The 19,329-nt window shown below is 47.5% G+C and overlaps 2 protein-coding genes across 8 annotated transcripts in view; one reads left to right on the top strand and one right to left on the bottom strand.

Moving 5' to 3' along the window:
- ITSN1 (intersectin 1) overlaps positions 1 to 2,610 on the bottom strand; it is a 116,163-nt gene extending 113,553 nt beyond the window's left edge. For all 3 annotated transcript variants that reach the window (XM_054514071.1, XM_036381532.2, XM_054514072.1), the window contains exon 1: positions 2,500 to 2,610. The gene's annotated coding sequence lies outside the window, so the exon portion shown is untranslated. The remainder of the gene's footprint in view (positions 1 to 2,499) is intronic.
- Positions 2,611 to 3,154: 544 nt separating this feature from the next.
- On the top strand, positions 3,155 to 19,213 carry CRYZL1 (crystallin zeta like 1). 5 transcript variants are annotated; one of them, XM_036386373.2, is made up of 15 exons: positions 3,155 to 3,263; positions 3,616 to 3,706; positions 4,380 to 4,451; positions 5,433 to 5,510; positions 6,057 to 6,129; positions 6,545 to 6,589; positions 7,780 to 7,848; positions 9,325 to 9,458; positions 10,177 to 10,288; positions 13,025 to 13,045; positions 13,910 to 14,008; positions 16,437 to 16,558; positions 16,781 to 16,886; positions 18,273 to 18,318; positions 19,040 to 19,213. In XM_036386373.2, the coding sequence occupies exons 3-15, from the start codon at positions 4,386 to 4,388 to the stop codon at positions 19,137 to 19,139; spliced, it is 1,071 nt and encodes a 356-aa protein (XP_036242266.1). In that variant the 5' UTR covers positions 3,155 to 3,263; positions 3,616 to 3,706; positions 4,380 to 4,385; the 3' UTR covers positions 19,140 to 19,213. The 5 variants fall into 5 exon arrangements, with proteins under 5 accessions (XP_036242266.1, XP_036242275.1, XP_036242257.1 ...); XM_036386382.2 differs by having other exon boundaries at positions 3,174 to 3,274; XM_036386364.2 differs by having other exon boundaries at positions 3,213 to 3,323.
- The last annotated feature ends 116 nt before the right edge of the window (positions 19,214 to 19,329 follow it).

The following is a 19,329-nucleotide window of genomic DNA, read 5'->3' on the forward strand; positions in this document are numbered from 1 at the left end:
TGCACACAGCACGGGGAAATGTCCATGGCTGGGAACTCCTGATCGCACAATCACAACTGGGTTGGGCTGGGAGGGACCTTAAATCCCACCCAGTGCCTCCCCTGCCATGGCAGGGACACCTCCCACTGTCCCCAGTGCCCAGCCTGGCCTTGGGCACTGCCAGGGATGCAGGGGCAGCCCCAGCTGCTCTGGGCACTGCCCACCCTGCCAGGGAAGGGTTTCTTACAGAAAACTTCCACCCCACTGATCTCCCCCTTCCTCAACCCATTGCTTATTTTTCCTTAACTTTTTCCCCTTTATTCCTCTATTCCTCTTTTCCCTGGTGTTATCCTCCTAAAAGCTGAAATTCCAATCTCTGGTTACAGTACAAAGGCCATAAAAGGCTGCCCAACGTCATGATTCAGAACCATTTCACTGCTAGATTCACATTCTTTCCTGACTCCAAATCTATCCTAATTGCAGGATTAGAGGCATTAAGGAAAGGCCACCAAACAGCAGCGAGGGAGGGAACAGGCACTGCAGGTCATGGCTCTGAGACCCCAATCCTTCCTTCATCTAGGAACCAGAACAGAACGGAAAATTCTCCAGCAAACCCAGCAAATACTCTGCAAAGGACCTTATGTGGAGTGAAAGGCAGTGGGACACCAGAGAGGGACCACAGGAGCTGAAAGAACGGAGTGTGGTTTGTGGGGCAGCAAGTGCAGGGTGCAGCCCACTCAGCTCCGGGCAAGCCTGAGCCTCAGACACTGCAGAAACTGCTCACAAATGCTCTGGGCACGAAACACGACCCCTGGCAGGCTGGCACTGCCAGGGAGGGCTCTGCAGGGCTGAGCAGAGCCTGGCAGGCTGGCACTGCCAGGGAGGGCACTCCAGGGCTGAGCAGAGCCTGGCAGGCTGGCACTGCCAGGGAGGGCACTCCAGGGCTGAGCAGAGCCTGGCAGGCTGGCACTGCCAGGGAGGGCACTCCAGGGCTGGGCACACAGCCTGAGCTGCCTCAGCCTGCTGGGATTCACAGCCCTGAGCTCTGAGGGAACAGAAAATGCAGCTGGTTTCTCTACCTGTGGCACCTGCTCACATCCACAGGCGGGTACCCCCTGCTGCAGCTGGGCATGGGCACACAGAGCCAGGCAAGGCTTCTCCTCCCACACCTCCCACAGGGCTCTGGGGGAAAACTTTAACGGTGAGAGGAGAATTTGGGATCAATTCCCTGGTATAAACTATCACAGGATATGGAATGTCCTGAGCTGGAGGGACCCCCAGGAATCCCCCAGTGCCAGCCCTGCCCTGCCCAGAGCCCAGCAAGCCCAGCCTGGGCATCCCTGGCAGCGCTGGCCAAAGGCTCCTGGAGCTGTGGCAGCCTCGGGGCCGTGCCCATTCCCTGGGCAGCCTGGGCAGTGCCAGCACCCTCTGGGCAAGAACCTTGCCCTAAAACCCAACCTAAATCCCTCCAGGCCCAGCCCCAGCTGCTCCTGGGGTCCTAAGGAAGTTTCCTGGGTGAGAACATCACCAGGTCATACCCAGCAAGGGAAGTTACAGGTGACTACAACAAAAGGTAAAAGAAAGAAGGAAAGATGTTGTGAAGTAACACTCTCCAGAGTCATCAACACCCAAAATACAGTTTGGCTTTTTGATTTAAGAAAATGCATCCATTCAGAGCGTGACTCCAATATATATTCAGTTTATATCCACAGGTATTGCCTTAAATATCTATTGCCATATAAGCTCCAGACAAAAAGCACTTTGGAGCTGGGCAGTGGGAAGAGATAGAGGACAGAGTGGTTCTTGTTTTAACGAGGGCCACACCATCCCACCTGGAATGCCGGTTGTTTCACTAACTGGAATTATTTACTAAACAATGCTCTCTGATGAGCCATGGAAGAGTTTTCCCTTAATGGGGCTGGAATTCACAGAAAATACTGTTTTCCACAAGCAAAGCCCATATTTCACCCCAAATAAAGCAGCAGCTGAACCAGAACAAAAGATATCCACAGGGAATATCATCCACAACCTTCCCTGCTCAGCCGAGGCACACACAGGGACACAGCCCCATCCACGGACCGGCTTCCTTTCCTCACGCCCCGACAACATTGCCACATTGATCGCCCCGTTCCGCGGCGCCCTTTGCCGAGCCCTAAGGGACAGCACTCCCAAGGGAATGGCATTCCCGGCTCAGGGCTCGCCTCCCTCCCCGGCTCAGGGCGCAGCGGGCGCGGGCAGCGGCGGCCGGAGGCAGCGGGACCAAGGTGATCCCAGCGCAGGGATGGCCGCGGCGGCACCGCCACACGGTACGGGAACCGCGGCAGGCAGCCGGCCCCAGCGAGGGGCGCAGCATCGCTCACCGCCCGCCCCGGGAGGCGAGGGCGAGGAGCCGGCCCTGGCACCGCGACACGCCCGGGCACCGTGAGGGGCTGAGGCGGCGCTGCCCCCCCGCCGGCCTGGGCTGAACCGCCGCCGCTCGCAGCCCGCGCCCCCCGCTGCCCCCGTCCCGCCGGGCCGTACCTCATGTCTGTGCGGGCCCTACTCACAGCCCCGGCCGCGGCCAGGGCACCGAGGGGCCGGAGGGGCCGGAGCGGCGCCCGCAGCCGCCTCCGCCGGACGCGCCATCGCCGCCCTCGCCCCGTCTGAGGGGAGGGGGGAGGAGCCCCTCGCGGCCGCCGTACTGACGCGCGGCCGCGGCCCCCACGTGACGGACAGGGAGTACCACCAATCAGAGCTCGAGAAGGGGGCGGAGCCCCATATCCTTTGACCAATCAGAGCTCAGACAGCCCCTCTCTGACGCGTGACCTCCGCCCGCCCCCCGCGTGACGAGCAGGGCGTTGTACCAATCAGAGACCGGAACAGCGGCAGGATCCCGCCTCCCTGACCAATCTCGGCTGTGCCAGGCTGAGGGGCCAGCGCTCAGGGAGCGGTGCGAGGCCTGTGCTGTGTATACGGAGTTAACTCATGGGGCAATCGCAGGCGCAGTCTCCTCTCTCTCCCCGGCGGTGTCCCACCGGGCGCCGTAGCCTCCCTCCTCACCTCATTGAATGAGTGACATCCGCGGGGACCAATCCCACCTCGGCTTTCACGATGAATGGCGGCCACTGTGACCAATCGCAAGCGCTCAGGGTGCTGCCAGATTCTATGATTGGTTGCAGGGCGGGGGGCGGTGCCTGAGGGCGAGGCGGAAGTGAGGGAGTGTCATGGCAACCGCGGGCGCGTCGCGGCGCTCGGGAGTCCCGCGGAGCCGCTGAGGGCCGGCCCGGGGCTGCCGGAGCCTCTCGGTGCGGGCCAGGTTCGCTCGGAGCCCCTGAGGGCCGGTCCGGGGCTGCCGGAGCCTCTCGGTGCGGGCCGGGTTCGCTCGGATCCCCTGAGGGCCGGCCCAGGGCTGCCGGAGCCTCTCGGTGCGGGCCGGGCCCGACGTGAGGGGATCTCAGGTGCTCCCTCAGGGGTTAGAGCTGCAGCAATGGTGCCATGATTTCCTGCCTCTCTACCCTCTGATTTCCTTTTCCTTGTTAACTCAATTTTACTGTTTGGTTGGTTGGTTGTTTTTTCCTTTCTCTAGCCCCTTCTTTCCCTTTTCCTTGTTAACTCAATTTTACTGTTTGGTTGTTTGTGTTTTTTCCCTTTCTAAAGGTTCCTGTTCGTTGAGGACCACACGGGAGAGGAGAGGCCAAGTAGGAGAGGAGCTGGGAAAGCCAAGTGGTGATTTTGGGTGAAGTCTCGTGTAAGTTTTCCTGTATTCCTGCACAGGAGCTCCCTGTGTTCCCTGTGCAGTGCCCCGGTGTGAGTCGTGTGGCTGGGTGGCAAAGAGCCCCTGCACTGCCCCTCAATAAATCCTGGATGCTGCAGTGCCTGTTCTGCTGTGCCAGGAGAGCTGCAGAGGGACTGGGGCCAAGGCCTGCAGGGACAGCACCCAGGGAATGGCTGCCAGTGCCAGAGGGCAGGGCTGGGTGGGATCTTGGCAATGAGGAATTGTTCCCTGGCAGGGTGGGCAGGCCCTGGCACAGGGTGCCCAGAGCAGCTGGGGCTGCCCCTGCATCCCTGGCAGTGCCCAAGGCCAGGCTGGGCACTGGGGACAGTGGGAGGTGTCCCTGCCATGGCAGGGGTGGCTCTGGGTGGGCTCTGAGGTCCTTCCCAACCCAAACCTGTCTGGGATTCTGTGATCCTCTGTCCTGAGGATTTTCTCTGTTATGGGCATCTAAACCTGTTGATCTGGTTTAGAGCTTCTGTATCACAAAGACTCAGATTGCCTGCAAACAGTGGCTGCATTTCTTATAGAATAGTTTAATTTAATTGTAATTGAATTTAATTTAATTTAATTTAATTTAGCAGGGCTTTAGTGCCTTGGTTGCCCACAGCCACTGCAGCTGTCACAGTTTGGTTGCTGTGTTTTTCAGGTCACTATGAAGGCCCTGTATGCTCAGCAGAATTCTCCTGGAGAGGAAATGACATTTGTGTTCCAGGAAAGAGTGAGTTCCCTTCAGAACTGCTCTGTCCCTCAGGCAGTGGGACAGGAGACTTTGGCTGGGTGCCACCATGGGGGAACTGAGGCACAGAAATCTTGCACAGGCTTGGGGAAGGACTGGTGGGAGCCTTGCACACTCAGGCAGGGGAAGGAGGGGAGGGGAGGTGCATTTTGTTATCAAGGCAGCACTTCCAAGACCACTGCTCTGCAGTTTTGGTGTCCAGACTTTACAAACAACCTTTGTAGGCAGGAAAAATAAACCCTGGGTCTACATTTCCTGGCTGAATTTTCTAGTCCCTGAAAAAGTAGAAATGGAGATGAGGAATCTATCAGGTTTGGGGTGAGAACACCACTTCTTACTGGGGTTGTTCCTTTGACAACATTTGGACTTCATTTGGGACTTGAATGTTGACCTCAGTGGGTCTGTCAGGATTTGTGCCTCAGATAAAGTGAAAAAAAACCTCAACAGATAAATAATGTCAGTGGCTGATGAGGTTTAGTAAGGTCTAGTGGTCAATTTGCAATAATAATATCAAAATATGGTAATGTAATGTAGTAATATAGTATAGCAATATATATATTATATATAATATATATAATATTATATATATTATATATAATATATAGTAGTATATATTATTATATAATATATAATATATATTATATATATATAATATTATATGCTATGTAATATATAGTATATATAATATATAATATAAATTATATATAATATAATATAATAATATAGTATAGTAATATACCAGTTTGCAATAATAGTATAATAATAATAATAATAATAATAATAATAATAATAATAATAATAATAATATTGTACCCAAAATGATGTTGTAAACCCCTTTTCATTGAGAAACCCTGCCTGCTCTCCCCACAAAACAACCCAAGAAGTGGAGAAGTGCTTTCAGGAGCTGGAGAAGCTCCTGGGGGCACGTGCAGTGTGTAACAAGGACCTGTCACTCTGTCCTAGGAGAACCTTCCTCCCAGCAGGGACCACGATGTGAAGGTGCAGGTCAGAGCCTGTGCTCTCAGCTGGGTGGACACAAAGGTATTTGCTGGGTGTTGTTTTGCTGGGAGTGTCTGTGGTTCCATGGCCTTGGCTGGTGGCTGGCACAAGCTCAGGCTGTGATTCTCCAGGGAATAGTCAGACCCCGTGTGTTCCATGGCCTTTGCTGCTGGCAGGGGGCACAGAATTTGTAGGGGGGTCCTCAGGGAAGGTTTCCACGGGCACAGGACTGGGCTGGGCTTCTTGCACAGCTCTGATTAAAAAGCATCTGGAATTTGATTCCTAATTCATGGAGACAGATCAGTTGTCAGCTGGGAGATCTCTTGCAGTAAATCCCTTTTATCTTCATCTAAGTCCCAGGTTGGCTTGGCTGGTAGTAAGTCCCTGCTTGTATTATTTAATGTTTCTAAATTTAAATGCAGAATTCAGTGCCATGGTTTAATACTGAGGAACGTGTGCACTTCCTTGCCCTGGATAACATTTTGGTAATGGCCCAAGCTTCCTGTGGTGATCCAACACTGTAAGATGGTAATTCATTTATAAATGCAGAGCTTTAGCAAGAATGCTGCCAGCATTGTTTTCATTTAGCTCCTGGCAGAAATCAAACTGAAGAAGGAACTTGTGCCTGTTGGGAGAGAAATTTCAGGAGTTGTGCTGGAAGGTGAGTGGGTGTCAGTGCCCAAGGAGGGAGGGAGGGAGGGAGCAGGGGTCCCCTCAGAGCCCAGAACTCTCTGTGGCTGTAGAGCACTCAGGAGCAGGAGCTCTTGGCTTCCTTGGCTGCTCTCCCAGTGCTGGTACCACTGCCCTGGGGTGGAGAGTCCAGCCTGGCTCTCAGACACCCCCTGTGTGTTCCTGCAGGGAGCTCCTTGTGCCAAAGTCTGGGAATTCACCATTTGGGCTTGGCATCAAGAGTCAATCAATAATTGTAATCAACAGAATTATGTTTTTTCACAATAAATGTGTATCTTTAGTTTTGTGAGCTAGTGATAACCAGTGCTTCCAATTGCATATCCCATTCCTGCTCTAAATATTTCTCTTCTTCCTTTCTTCCCTCCTTTTCACCTCTCCATGGTGAGTTGGAAGCAAGGTGACCTTTTTCCAGCCAGATGATGAAGTGGTGGGTAAGTTAATGCCTGTTTGCCTCAACTGACACCAACAGCCATCTTTTTATAATGAATGACTGAGCTTAGAATAATTGGTAAGGCTAAATAGACCATGTATTTTCAAAATTAAACTGCTGTCACAGGAATAAACTTATAAATGGGAATTCTGTTCTAAGAATGTTCCCTTAGGATTTGAAATATGATGTTGTGTTAGCCACCAAATTGTGAGGGATGCCTTAGGAGAGAGGGGTCATTTCTTAGAGCATTCTGTCCCACACGTTTATGTTTTGTGTGCTGGATGAAAGGATTAGAGGATGACTGAAGTTCTGAAAGCAGGACAGAGTGGAGGTGATGGGGGAGATGTGTGTTTGGGCATTGTGGTCCTTCCTGCATCATTCCCTCATGGCACAGGAACTGCTCTGGGCAGCTCCTGGGGCCTGGCTGTTCCCTGGAGAAACCCTGGGGACAGCTCCAGGTGGGCACAAGCACATTTTTAATGGCAGCTGGGAAAGACTGCACACAGCAGGCAAATTTGCAAAGCAAAGCCCTTTGGTCTAAATGGAGTGTGAGATTTGTGGGGGAGAGGGCAGAAAAGAATGGTTTTCCCTGGAATAGAGGGGGTGTTAATTCAGGAGATGGAGCCAGAACCTCCTGTTCAGGAGAGTTCTGTGGCCAGTGAAGGTGAAATCTCAGTTATAACCAGGATGGAGGGGCTTTTCTGCTTTCTCTGCCTTCCCTGGGTAGTTTGTTTTTCCTGCACTTCCTCTTTCTTATTCCTGCTTTTTAACACTTCCACATTCCTGTGTGTTCATCCTCTGCTTCTTCTGTGCCCTTGGTGGGTCAGGAATTGGGATGGGAGAGGGAGAGGAGGCTGCTCCATGCCTCAGAACCCTGCTCTGTGATCCATGGCCTGTGTGGAATGAGCTCAGACATCACCAGACAAAAATGACAGCTGCCAGTACCAGCCAGCACTCTGTGGTGTCCCCATTCTTTCTCCCTCGATCCCAAAATGCTGTAGAAGCACCCCTGGAACTTCCTTGTGCCCAGGGACACCTCGGGTTGGGACCTGGCCAGGGCCTCTGACCTGTCCTAAACCTGCCAAGAGGGGCCTGAACCCAAACAGGAGCAGGGAGTTCCTTGGGAGAATGCTTTGGTTGGAATGATTGCTTGTGTGAAATTCAAGGTCTATGTTCCTATTTTTTTTTCAGGAATTCTGCCCCTGGATTCTGAGGAGTCTGGTGTCTGTGAAGTTATCCTGGTTCATGAGCATTATTTGGGTTTGTAGATTAAACATTTTGCTAATAATAATTTTTACTGTAGACTTTGTTTTAGCTTTTCTAAAAGGGACCCCATTACCTTGGAGCTCTGGGCACACTCCTTTCATTCCAACATTCCAAAATTCCAGTTGCCCCACCAAGTCACAGAAGTTTGGAAACTCAGGGGCTTTTTCTTTGCTGTCACCATTTCACAGTTCATGATGGCCTAAACCACACAAGCTGACCCTGGTTTTTTCCTTTTCCTTTTATTTCCCTTCTAACTTCCTGTTCTGTTGCTTCATTGTTGTTGTATTTTTTCCTAACCTGTCAAAAAATTTAATGAGGAGAAATTTGCTTTTTTCTTCCCTTTGACTCAGTCCAGGAATATCACCTGGGACCAGACTAACAGATGGGGTGAAGCAAGGAGACTGGAAATGGAAGCTGGAATTTTCAGGGATGAGGGTCAGGGAAAGCCTGGTATTGAAACATTGTTTTCAATTATTGTGAGCTTCCAGTTTTCCCTTTCTGGGCCTAGATTACTTTAATGAGTAGGATACTAAATGTGGGAGTCCCTGTTCTTCTTCCAGCAGTTTGTTACCTTGAACAAGCTATTCTTTTGCTCAAAATTTGCTCTTCCCAAAGAAACTGTGGCTGCCCCATCCCTGGAAGTGTCCAGGGCCAGGTTGGACAGGGCTTGGAGCAGCCTGGGACAGTGGAAGGTGTCCCTGCCATGGCACTGGATGGGCTTTGAGGTCCTTCCAACCCAAACCTCCCTGGGATTCTAAAAATCTAAGTTTGGGTTGTGTTCGCTGTGACTACCATGAATTTCTGAGTAGTTATGAGGTGCCTCCCTTAAACTTGGTTATATCAAAGGTGAATCCCTAATTTAATTGTGTAAAATATGGCAAAATATCCTCTCCATGGCTTCTTAATAGGAGAGGAAACAGGAGCCAGGGCTGGTGACCTGTTTGCAGGGGGAGCCTTCCTGACTCACTGTGACAGCTTTTGCTAAATAAGCCCAGGGGTTTTGCTGGGGTTTTTACCATCTCTTTGCTGTGTTTGTTGGTGTGTGTGTGGTGTTACATTTTAGTTAAATGGTTTGCTCTGTCTCACCCTTTGAAAATGTCATGTACAGTTTATTCCATGTGTTCCTCCCCTGCAGTATCAGGTATCTGTAACCCCATGGGCCCAAGTCTGATTCTGTGCCCACCTTGAATCTCCCTGTTAAACTGTGTGAGCAAGGAGAGCTTGTCTTAGCTCTTTGCTCTCTCTTGGCCCTTTCTCTCCCCAGGCTCTCCCCCTCTCCCCTTTTCCCCCTTCTCCCTCAGGAACCACGCTGCTCGCAGGGGTGGGACCCCCAATCAACCCTCAGCTAATGAGCACCCCCAGAAGTGACTCTCTCCTTGCCTGCCTGCTGCTCCCAGTGAGCAGACAGCTCTAGGGGACTCCAGGGGATCCCCTGCAGCTGCCTGAGGTGTGTTTGTGTTTGTCCCTCAGCTCACAAGCCCCAGAAGCTGTGCTGGGCAGAGGCTGCGGGGACGCTCCGGGACGGGCTCCGCGCGTACACGGCCCTGCACTACCTGGCCCCGGTGTCCCCTGGCACCAGTGTCCTCGTCCTGGATGGAGCAAGTGTGGGTACCTGGGGTCACACATCCCCCCTGCACACATCCCCTGCGTTCCTGGGCTGCTGGCAGTGCCCTTCCTTTCCTGGCTTTGCAGGAAGGGCTGTCCCTGGGCTGCCCAGGGATATTGTCCTGCCTGGAGTGGGGGGTGCACGCAGGGAGGGTGTTCTGGTGTCCTGCACTGACACAGTTGTGCCCTGAGTCCTCAGGGATAACTGCAGGAAAATACCTTATTTTTCAGTCCTCTCCCAGCTCTGCTTTTTACTTTTTCTTGGATATAAATAATTTGATTTGCATCCCTGCAGTTCTTGGTGCTAATGAAGATGTGGGGTCCCCTCAGCCAAGGTTCTGTAATGTAAACGTGGCTGGGGCCTTTTCCTTGGAGCTTTTTTCCCTTCAAGCTCTGAGTTCCAGCTGCAGTGAAGGTGGCTGTGGTAATTAAAGTAGAATCTGAGCTATTCTATTGATGACAAGAACCAGTTACTGAGCAAAAGTTCATTCAGAGCTTCCCAGTCACTGAAGAGTTGTTATGGCCTCACTTAGGACAGAAGCAGATCTGTGAATATTCAATTCTTGGTTCAGCTGTGGGGTTTTTGCAGGAGTAAGTTAATTTCTGGGTATTCTCCTGACTGGCCTTTACAATATAATTTTTATAAACAACATCAAATTGTTGGTGTAAATAAATGAATGAATAAATTAATCAATGACCCTGCTTTTCCCCCCTCAGCCATTTGGTACCATTGCAATTCAGCTGGCCCAACACAGAGGGGCCAAAGTTATCTCCACTGCCCACAGCCTGGAGGACAAGCAGTACCTGGAGAGGCTCAGGCCTGCTGGGGGTGAGTTTTATCCTTCAGTGCTGAAGGCTGGCCTAAAGAATGTCTCAAAATATTTCTTTCTGTCAGGTCTAGAGACTTCTATAAAAATTAAACACAAATTGATAAATAGTGTAATTAAACAGTTTTCAGGTTTGTCCTGTGCTCCACAGGTGTTTAATTTCTGGTTTAGGTGTACTTAATGGCATGTGAATTCTCCATTTCAGTGGTAATGGCTGGCAGTAGTCCCCAGAGGTGCTGAGTGCTGGCTTTTGGCCCAGGTGCTGAGGAAATCTTTCCATGTGATTGCTGTGCAGGGAAGGATTGCTGACTCACCACTCCCCCAGCGTGTGCCAGAGCTCACACACCTGACACCCAGCCCTCAGCACCTCAGATTGCTCCTGCCAGGGTTCTATCAGTGTCAGCTGCAGCTGGACATGCACAGGCTCTGCATTCTCCTGCTTTCCAAAGGAGCTGCCTCACACACAACACTTGCATTCTTCCCTGACTTCTCTTTCATACTGCAAGTTTGGGGTTTTTTCCCTCTGAAAACAACATGAGAAGATACTCTGTGTAAGAATCTTTTCTGATCAAAATTTTGGTGGTGTTTTGTGGAGGAAAGTGGAATATTCCTTTATTCTGACATTTTGAAAATAAAGGATGGCTTGTCAGTCTGGCTGGACTGCAGCAAAAGGTTAAAACCTGTGCCTGCTACTTCCTCCTGCAAACACCAAGTGCTGCAGTGTGATTGCCAGGTTTCTTTTTCAGAGTATGGTTTTTGTTGGCATTCACTGGAGCTACAGAACTGGAAGATGCCTTTGGGGGAGCCTTGTGCAGCCCCATCTGTGTGGTTACAGCTGCAGGCACCACAGCAGCCCAGGGCTGCCGCTGCAGCACCTGCCAGACTCATTTCTCTGGAGCTGGAGAGCAACACTGGTTTGGGTTTTTTTGCAATTTGACCCCAAAACCCCCTATTTTTTCCTGATTTCAGCAGCCCTTTTTTCTGTCTCTGTGTTTCCATATTTTACTGCACTAGCAGTCATGACAGACATCAGAACTGGAAGATTTTTGGGAATGCTGTTGCTGTGCAGAGCCTTGTTGCACCAGCTGTTACAGGGCCAAAGAGGAAATACTGAAGGCCTAAAACTTCCTTTTGTAACATTTTATGGGTGTATTTTGCTAATTATATGAAAAAGTCATGAGCTAGGAAAGGGTTTGGCAATTTTATTCTCACAGTCCTGAGCACTTTTTACAGCATTTTTAAGTTTTTTGAATGTTAATGTCAAATAGAGCATAAGTAACCCAAGCTCTAATTGGCTTCTTGTGTGTGTGGGTGGAGGATTTTCAGTTTTGTGCTTGTTCAGTGGGTTTTTGGTTAGTTTTGGGCAGTTTTCAGGGAGCAGCAGTTTGTGTTATCATTGTTTAGCATACCAAGCTGCTTCCTGGAATGGCTGAGGGGGAAAAACGATAACTGCAACTTTATTTCAAATAAAGAAATAGAACCTGAGTACAGCATTGAAGAGAGAAACAGTTTGAGTGCAAAAGCAAAAAGCTTTTAAAAGTGTTCAGACTTTCTGATTTGTTTGTTAATTAATGTGATTCCAGTGCCTGAAGTAGAAGTTCTGGTACTGTTTCAGGATTTGTATTTAGATCAACAGGATGGGGCTTTTTTTTTGTCTTTAGTAATCCCTGGAGTAAAAGTTATAATAGAATGAAGGAGGGGATTTTAACAAAATGTGACATTTTAATGCCTGTGTTTGAGGCTGGAGACAGATTATTCCATAAGCAATGGGATGAGTTTCTGTTAGAGAACCCAAGGAAAAGTATCTGCACATACACAGATATTTCCTCTGCTCCCAAGGGCACCTCCTGCTTTTCTTCAGTTGGCTTTGGGAGGTTTTATTTGTGCCACCAGCACTGAGCTCTCAGGGGATGCCTCTGCTTAGAACCTCCCAGAGCAAGCTCTGGGAAAGGCTGTGGAATCCTGGTGCTTCTGTGCCTCCAGCAGGGGAGGAGGAGAGAAACTGAAGTTTTGCCAGTCAGAGAAATCTTCCTTTGGAAGCTGTGCAAGTCACAGCAGAAGAAACTGAACTCATTTACCAGTATTTTGTGAGAAATACATAAGTGACAAAGGATTATGGAAAGTTATATTACAGTTTGTTGCTCGGCCTTTTCCACAATGGTGAGAAATTTTCCAGCATTTTTTAGGAAGGAAGTTGACCAGGATTTTGATAAGTACTGTTTGAACTATTGTACTGAGTTAAGGAACAAAACTGGACATTTTTGCTATACAGAAATCAGAAAATACTCACAATGGTGGAACTCTGTCCTTTTCTTTTTGATTGCCAGGCTTTGGATCTATGAAACCAGAATTATTTTCAAAAAGTGAAATTATTTGCAGAAATAATACCATGTCAAATTGCCCTGTTAAGGAAAACCTTTTAACTTCTTGGCTGAAGGAAACTAAGAAGAAAAGGATATTATGGGGGTTTGTTTGCATAGGGGGGATGTGGATATTTAATTAATTATCCCATCTTTAGTAAATTTTGACAGTGAAATCATTTGACTTCAGTGAAAAGAAAAGAGGAAATTCCTTGGGATTTGAATGCATCCTATGATTAGACTGGGGGTTTGAAGGGACAAAAAGAACCAAACCCAAGGCATTTATTGATGACTTGTTAATATCCTTAATGACCAGCTCCTTGCATTTTTCTTCCCTCCCTCCTTCCTCCCGTCCCTGCTGCTGGGATCCCACTCCAGGAGTCCGGCAGCCTTTGGTGGGTGAGTGCAGATCTGAGCTCAGGCTCCACATTTGTTTGATGTCCTTTCACTTCTCATTTTGCTCTGAAGTCCTTGCCCTGTTTAGTTTCTAAATGTTTGTTCTACTTCATAATGATGAAACAAACCCTGTGGCTGCTCCTTCTCTGTGTTAGTGTCCTAATATTAAAAATGGCTTTTACCTGAAAGAGGGCAGGGCTGGATGGGATCTTGGCAATGAGGAATTGTTCCCTGGCAGGGTGGGCAGGCCCTGGCACAGGGTGCCCAGAGCAGCTGGGGCTGCCCCTGCATCCCTGGCAGTGCCCAAGGCCAGGCTGGGCACTGGGACAGTGGGAGGTGTCCCTGCCATGGCAGGGGTGGGATGGGGTCCCTGAGGTCCCTCCCAACCCAAACCATTCCAGGATTCTCTCATTCCTGATTCTGTGATTCATCTTTATAACCAGCTATAAAGAGGGCATCATAGATACATGACAGGAAAATGTGTTGGTGGCTTTCAGTTCAGCAATATTTCAAGAGCAGATGTAAATTCTTTCATCTAAACATTTAATTAAAGACCCAGAGAGCCAGGACTTGGACAAGAACAGCAAAAACTGAACTTAGGGAAGGATTTGCCACATTTTATCCTTTTGGGCCAACAGACTCATGAGTTAACTCTGCATTCATACTGTTTGGTGTTGATGTCGCACTGTATTGAAAATTAAAAAAAAGATGTGCCAGGCTTTTTGGGTGTAGCTGCAAACCCGTTTGTGGTACCTGCAGAGAGCACAAACTGCGTGTGCTGCTCGGGATCTGAGCTCTCAGCTTTGAGCACGTGAACTCCTTTTCCCTGGATCTGAAGTGGTTTTTGCTGCTGTCCTGCTCTGGCAGCCCGGGTGATCGATGTGTCCCACGGGAAGATTGACGTGGCCGAGAGCTGCCTGGAGGAGACGGGCGGGCTGGGCGTGGACACCGTGCTGGATGCCGGAGGTACGGGAGCGCTGCTGCCTCCCTGGCTGTTGGCTTGCGATTTCAGGCTTTATAATTCCCTGATAATTCCCCCCCAGGTGTGTCAGTCACCTCTCCTTTCCCCTCCCAGCACTGTCTGTCAGTCCTGGCATTCCAGAATTGGCAGATCCAAAGGATGCCCTCTACCCCTGGGGGGCACTGGGCCATCCAGGTGTCCTTTGTCCCTTTGTCCCTCCCCTCCTGTCCCTGCTTGGTGGCTCCCTGCCCCTTCCCTGCCCCTCTCCCCGGGGTTCAAAGGAGCAGCAGCCACGGGCTCAGGGAGTTCTGTTGGAGCTGGTGCTGCATTCAGAGGCCTGAGGGCCAGAATAAAGCTCTGGATCCAAACCCTCCATCAGAACCGACTCCTTTCCTTCACCATGGCCTGAAAGCTTCTCCACAGAGGGAAACCTGAGGAGCAGCCCCTGTTATGGGGGGAAGCTCCATCCCAGCACCACCAGAGCTCCTGCTTTGTCTCCAAGTGCCCAGCTGCAGCATCCTGCTAGCCTATAGTGTCCCTGGGGTGAAACACCACACACCCAGGCAGCCAAAAGTGTCCCTGGGGTGAAACACCACACACCAGCCAGCCCAAAGTGTCCCTGGGGTGAAACAGCACACACCCAGCCAGCCAAAAGTGTCTGTGGGGTGAAACACCACACACCCAGGCAGCCAAAAGTGTCTGTGGGGTGAAACACCACACACCCAGCCAGCCAAAAGTGTCCCTGGGGTGAAACAGCACACACCAGCCAGCCAAAAGTGTCTGTGGGGTGAAACACCACACACCAGCCAGCCAAAAGTGTCTGTATGGTCAAACACCACACACCCAGCCAGCCAAAAGTGTCTGTGGGGTGAAACACCACACACCAGCCAGCCAAAAGTGTCTGTATGGTCAAACACCACACACCCAGCCAGCCAAAAGTGTCTGTGGGGTGAAACACCACACACCCAGCCAGCCAAAAGTGTCTGTGGGGTGAAACACCACACACCCAGCCAGCCAAAAGTGTCCCTGGGGTGAAACACCACACACCCAGGCAGCCCAAAGTGTCCCTGGGGTGAAACAGCACAGTGCCACTGTTTGGTCGAGCACCAAGGGCCAGACGAGCTCAGGCACATCCTGTCCAGCTATATTGGTAATATTCCAACACCTGGCAATGGCATCCCCTCATTCCCAGAGCTCCTCTGTCACCCACTGCTGCCTGCCAGCACCTCCCAGGCAGCTGCTAAGTGGGGCTGAAATAGTCCTCTCCTTGAAACTGGAAATTAAAAATGGCTCTGGAGTAAAGCTGTGACATCGTTGGTTTGCTGCCTTGTTTGAATACAGAAATTAACCCTAATTAACAGCACTGTCAACCTCTATTGGAAACCAGCTCTCATGGGTGAAAACTCTGAAGTTACTATATTAGATATTATATATATTTATTATTATTGTTGTATATTTGATATATAAGATACTGCTGATATATATTTATATATATAATAGTATCTAAATACGTAATAGTGTCTAAATATATAATAGTATCTAGATGTATAATTTGTAAATTTAAATTATATAGTAAAACACAATATATATTATAATAGATATAGTACAACATACTATATTTTATAGTTATATTTGGTGTTTTATACGTTATGTATTAAGTTATATATGCTATATATTATATATGTTATATCATATATAGTATATTATGTATAGTATACTATATTATGTGTAATATATACTATTATGTTATATACTATATAATAGAGTATAATATATGTAATATACTATATTATAGTATAAATATTATATAGTATAATATTATAGTATATATATAATATATAATATATATAGTATAATATTATATAGTATATACATTATAGTATACTCTAATATAGTATAATATATATAATATACTATATTACAGTATACTGTAATACTGTATATATAATAATAGTATTATAATATAATATATATAATATATATATAATATATAATATTATATATATAATTATTATATATTATATTATAGATATATTATATATTATATTATATATATAATATATTATATATTATATATATAATATATAATATATAATAGTATTATAATATAATATATATATATAATACTATTATATATTATTATATAATAATATATAATAGTATTATAATATATATAATACTATAGTATTATGAATATGAATATAAACAAAATATTGCTCTGAATAGTAACTTCAGACCTATTATAAAATATTATTCTGAGTAAAATATATAAAATACTCAGGGTATAAATGAAATAACAAATTCAGGGTTTTCAACCATTTTTAGCTGAAACAACTGAAAACCTCCGAGTTCCACTGAAAGGCGTGGAAATAAATTCCTATTGAATTTTGCACATTTTCCGCTGAGCTCAGAGGAATTTGTTCTCCCTCGCAGTGAGGTTGTACAGTGCTGAGGATGAACCAGCTTCCAGGTGCCAGCTGCTGCCTCACAAGCACGACATCATCACCCTGCTTGGGGTGGGGGGACGTTGGATAACCACCGAAAGGAACCTGCAGGTAAAGGTGCTGTGGCAGGGAGGAGTTTGTCCCACAGCAGACAGACACACAGACACATTAAACTGTTGCTTCGACCTGTCAGTGTTACGAGTTTCCTCTCTTTTAAGAGTGGGCAAGGGGTGTTTTTTGTTTGTTTTAACCATCTCTATAAAATAACCATTTAACCTTTATTTTTATATGGGAAAACGTAACTAAATAGCATTTTTCTTCAATTTGCTTCAGCTGGATCCTCCAGACAGCCATTCCTTGTTCCTTAAGGGAGCCACAGTGTCCTTCCTGAATGAGGAGGTGTGGAACTTGTCCAATGTGCAGCAGGGGAAGTATCTCTATATCCTTTGGTGGTACTGTGGAATTCTCAGTGCTGGAAGGAGTGAAAACACAACTGGGGAATCCCACTGAGAGGTTCTCCTCTGCTCAATGCTGCAACCCAGCTGAAAGGTGGAGATAACATACGAGGGACACTCAGATTTTAAGGTATTTTCTGCATTCCTTTTAAATTCATCATGGAATCCCAGACTGATTTGGGTTGGAGGGGACCTTGAAGTTCATCCAGTGCCACCCTGCCATGGCAGGGACACTTTCCACTGTCCCAGGCTGCTCCAAGCCCCAGGGTCCAACCTGGCCTTGAAAATGTGTCTACAAGCTTCAGTAAAAGCAGGGCTGCAAAACACCCATTCTGGGGGAAAAATGCAGTGTTTTGGTTCATTATTGAACCAATTAATTGAAGATTTGACTCTATAAGTTTTTATTTTATGCAAGTGCCATTTTGGATGTTTTTTTAGTTGTTGTGCTTTTGGGCATTAGATGCCTCACCTGTAAACTTAATGCACTCGTGTTCACTGCAAGAGTGGAAGTGTTTTGGCTTCCTAACTTTTCCTTTATTTGCAATGTACAGAAATATTATGTACAGGAGATGTACTGATTTGTTTCATACATGAAATCTATGGAGGGACAATGTTGGTTGGGAACAAGAAAAGGAATATCTCCTACATTTGGGCTGATGCAGCTGGACTGAGCTCCCTGGGCAGGACATTTTCAGCCCTGGAAGGTCTGGGTACTTTTGGCTTTAGGAACTTGTGTATCTTGTGAAATTCTGGAGCATCTGGCACTACTGTCATCTGAAAAAATCACAAATTAATCACTTTCTAAAAGAACTTCAGCTTCAAGTATCAGCCTGATTGCCCTAAAGATGAAGGATGAACCTTGTTGTTTGGGTTTCATGCAAAGACTGAATACAGTCTTGGCTGGTGGTCATTGACTCATGGACCCCTCACATGGCAGTGTGCTCCAAGAATTTCCAGCCTCTGCTGTGCTCCCAGTTCCATTTTGGCTTTTTATCAGGTGTGTCTGTATGAACTGTCACAGCAGCTACCTGGTCCCAAAATCTGTTCTCTTCATTCTGCACAATAAGTGTCACTGATTAATGACTGATTGATGCTGTACTAGTGCGGGCTGCACTTGTGTTTCATATTGAAATACTGAAGATTTTCATATTGAAATATTCCATATTTCATTTCTGCATCCTATTTCGGGAAAGGAGGTTTCTGATATAGAAACAAGTGCACAAATCTGATCTGAAGCCTGGAATTGAGGTTCATTTTTGTTTTCCCTTGTACTTGCTGAGTTTGTATCAGTACAGGGCTATGACCAGCACATGTGATTGGAAAGAGATTTCTCTCCAGCATTATTGTTCCTTAACAGTCCTCTTGGATACCCATCCTGGAAGATATCATGGACAAATTATCAAATGGCATTTTCAGGTGAGAGATGTGGTGTTGTCATCTTATTGCAGGGGTTCCATGCTGTTGTCTCCTTATTGCAAAAGTTCCACACCTTCTGGGTGTTTCTCACGGGCAGCTCCTCAGAGCTCTGCCTCTTTCTTCTTCACAAAGCAGCCACTGGCTCCAGTTCCCCTCTCAAGGGGCCACCCCACTCTTTTATAGCACTCTTCTGCTCACTGGGTACAGCTGTGGCCTGGTAAAGTCAGGCCTGTTCCTAATCTTTGATAATTGGCCCAGCTGCAGCTCCTTAGGGGTAAGATTACTCTCTATACTATCTTTATTTTCTTATATTCTATCCCCCTACAATATGGAGATTTTTGTTGGTTTTTAAATTCAGCATTAGAAGTAGAAAACTCTGGCCAGCAGTAACACTCCTGAGCAGAGCTTCAGGAAGTTGTAGGAAGATTCCCATAATAAGGTGGGAATGGAAGATCCCTTCCCTTAAAGCAGGATAACAGCTGCCGCTGAGCAGAGCCCTCCCCACCATCCCTTTTTTCCCCTGCAAGAAGGATCTCTTTTCATTTATTTGTGACTCCTGTTTGCTCTGGGGCTTTTCCCTTCTTCTGTGCACTGGAGCAAAGCCACAAACCTGTTACTTTGTTTGAGGAGGGAGGTTGACACAGTGAAAATTAAAGTCTGTCCTGTGATATTTCTGGTGGTCTGAGTGTGCTCACCAGCACTTTTTACTGTTTCATTTCAGGCCTCAGCTGGATGAACCCATCCCATTGTATGAAGCCAAAGTTTCTATGGAAATAGTTCAGAAGAATCAAGCAAGAAAGAGACAAGTCATCCAGTTCTGACACACAACTTCTGATTTCTCAGCCTGGGGAAGATAAAGAAATGTATTTGTGGAATAAATCAGTGTACACTTGCAGGCAGTGAACAGAATTTTAACATTCTTTCTACCTTAGCTCAAATGGTCTCTGAAGCTTCCATGACTTCAGGGTTTTTAAATTCCCTTGAGCAGAATGTTCCCATCAGCAGCTTCTA

This window comes from Molothrus ater, chromosome 2 (assembly GCF_012460135.2).
Source record: "Molothrus ater isolate BHLD 08-10-18 breed brown headed cowbird chromosome 2, BPBGC_Mater_1.1, whole genome shotgun sequence".
NCBI lineage: Eukaryota > Metazoa > Chordata > Aves > Passeriformes > Icteridae > Molothrus > Molothrus ater.

What these genes read in the sequence shown, in the direction of transcription:
- CRYZL1 (XM_036386373.2), top strand. Translation starts at nt 4,386, where the DNA reads ATGAAGGCCCTGTATGCTCAGCAGAATTCTCCTGGAGAGGAAATGACA. An exon ending in GCCAGATGATGAAGTGGTGG is followed by an intron (nt 6,590 to 7,779) that starts GTAAGTTAATGC and finishes TTTTTTTTTCAG; the next exon opens with GAATTCTGCCCCTGGATTCT. An exon ending in GAGGCTCAGGCCTGCTGGGG is followed by an intron (nt 10,289 to 13,024) that starts GTGAGTTTTATC and finishes ATCCCACTCCAG; the next exon opens with GAGTCCGGCAGCCTTTGGTG.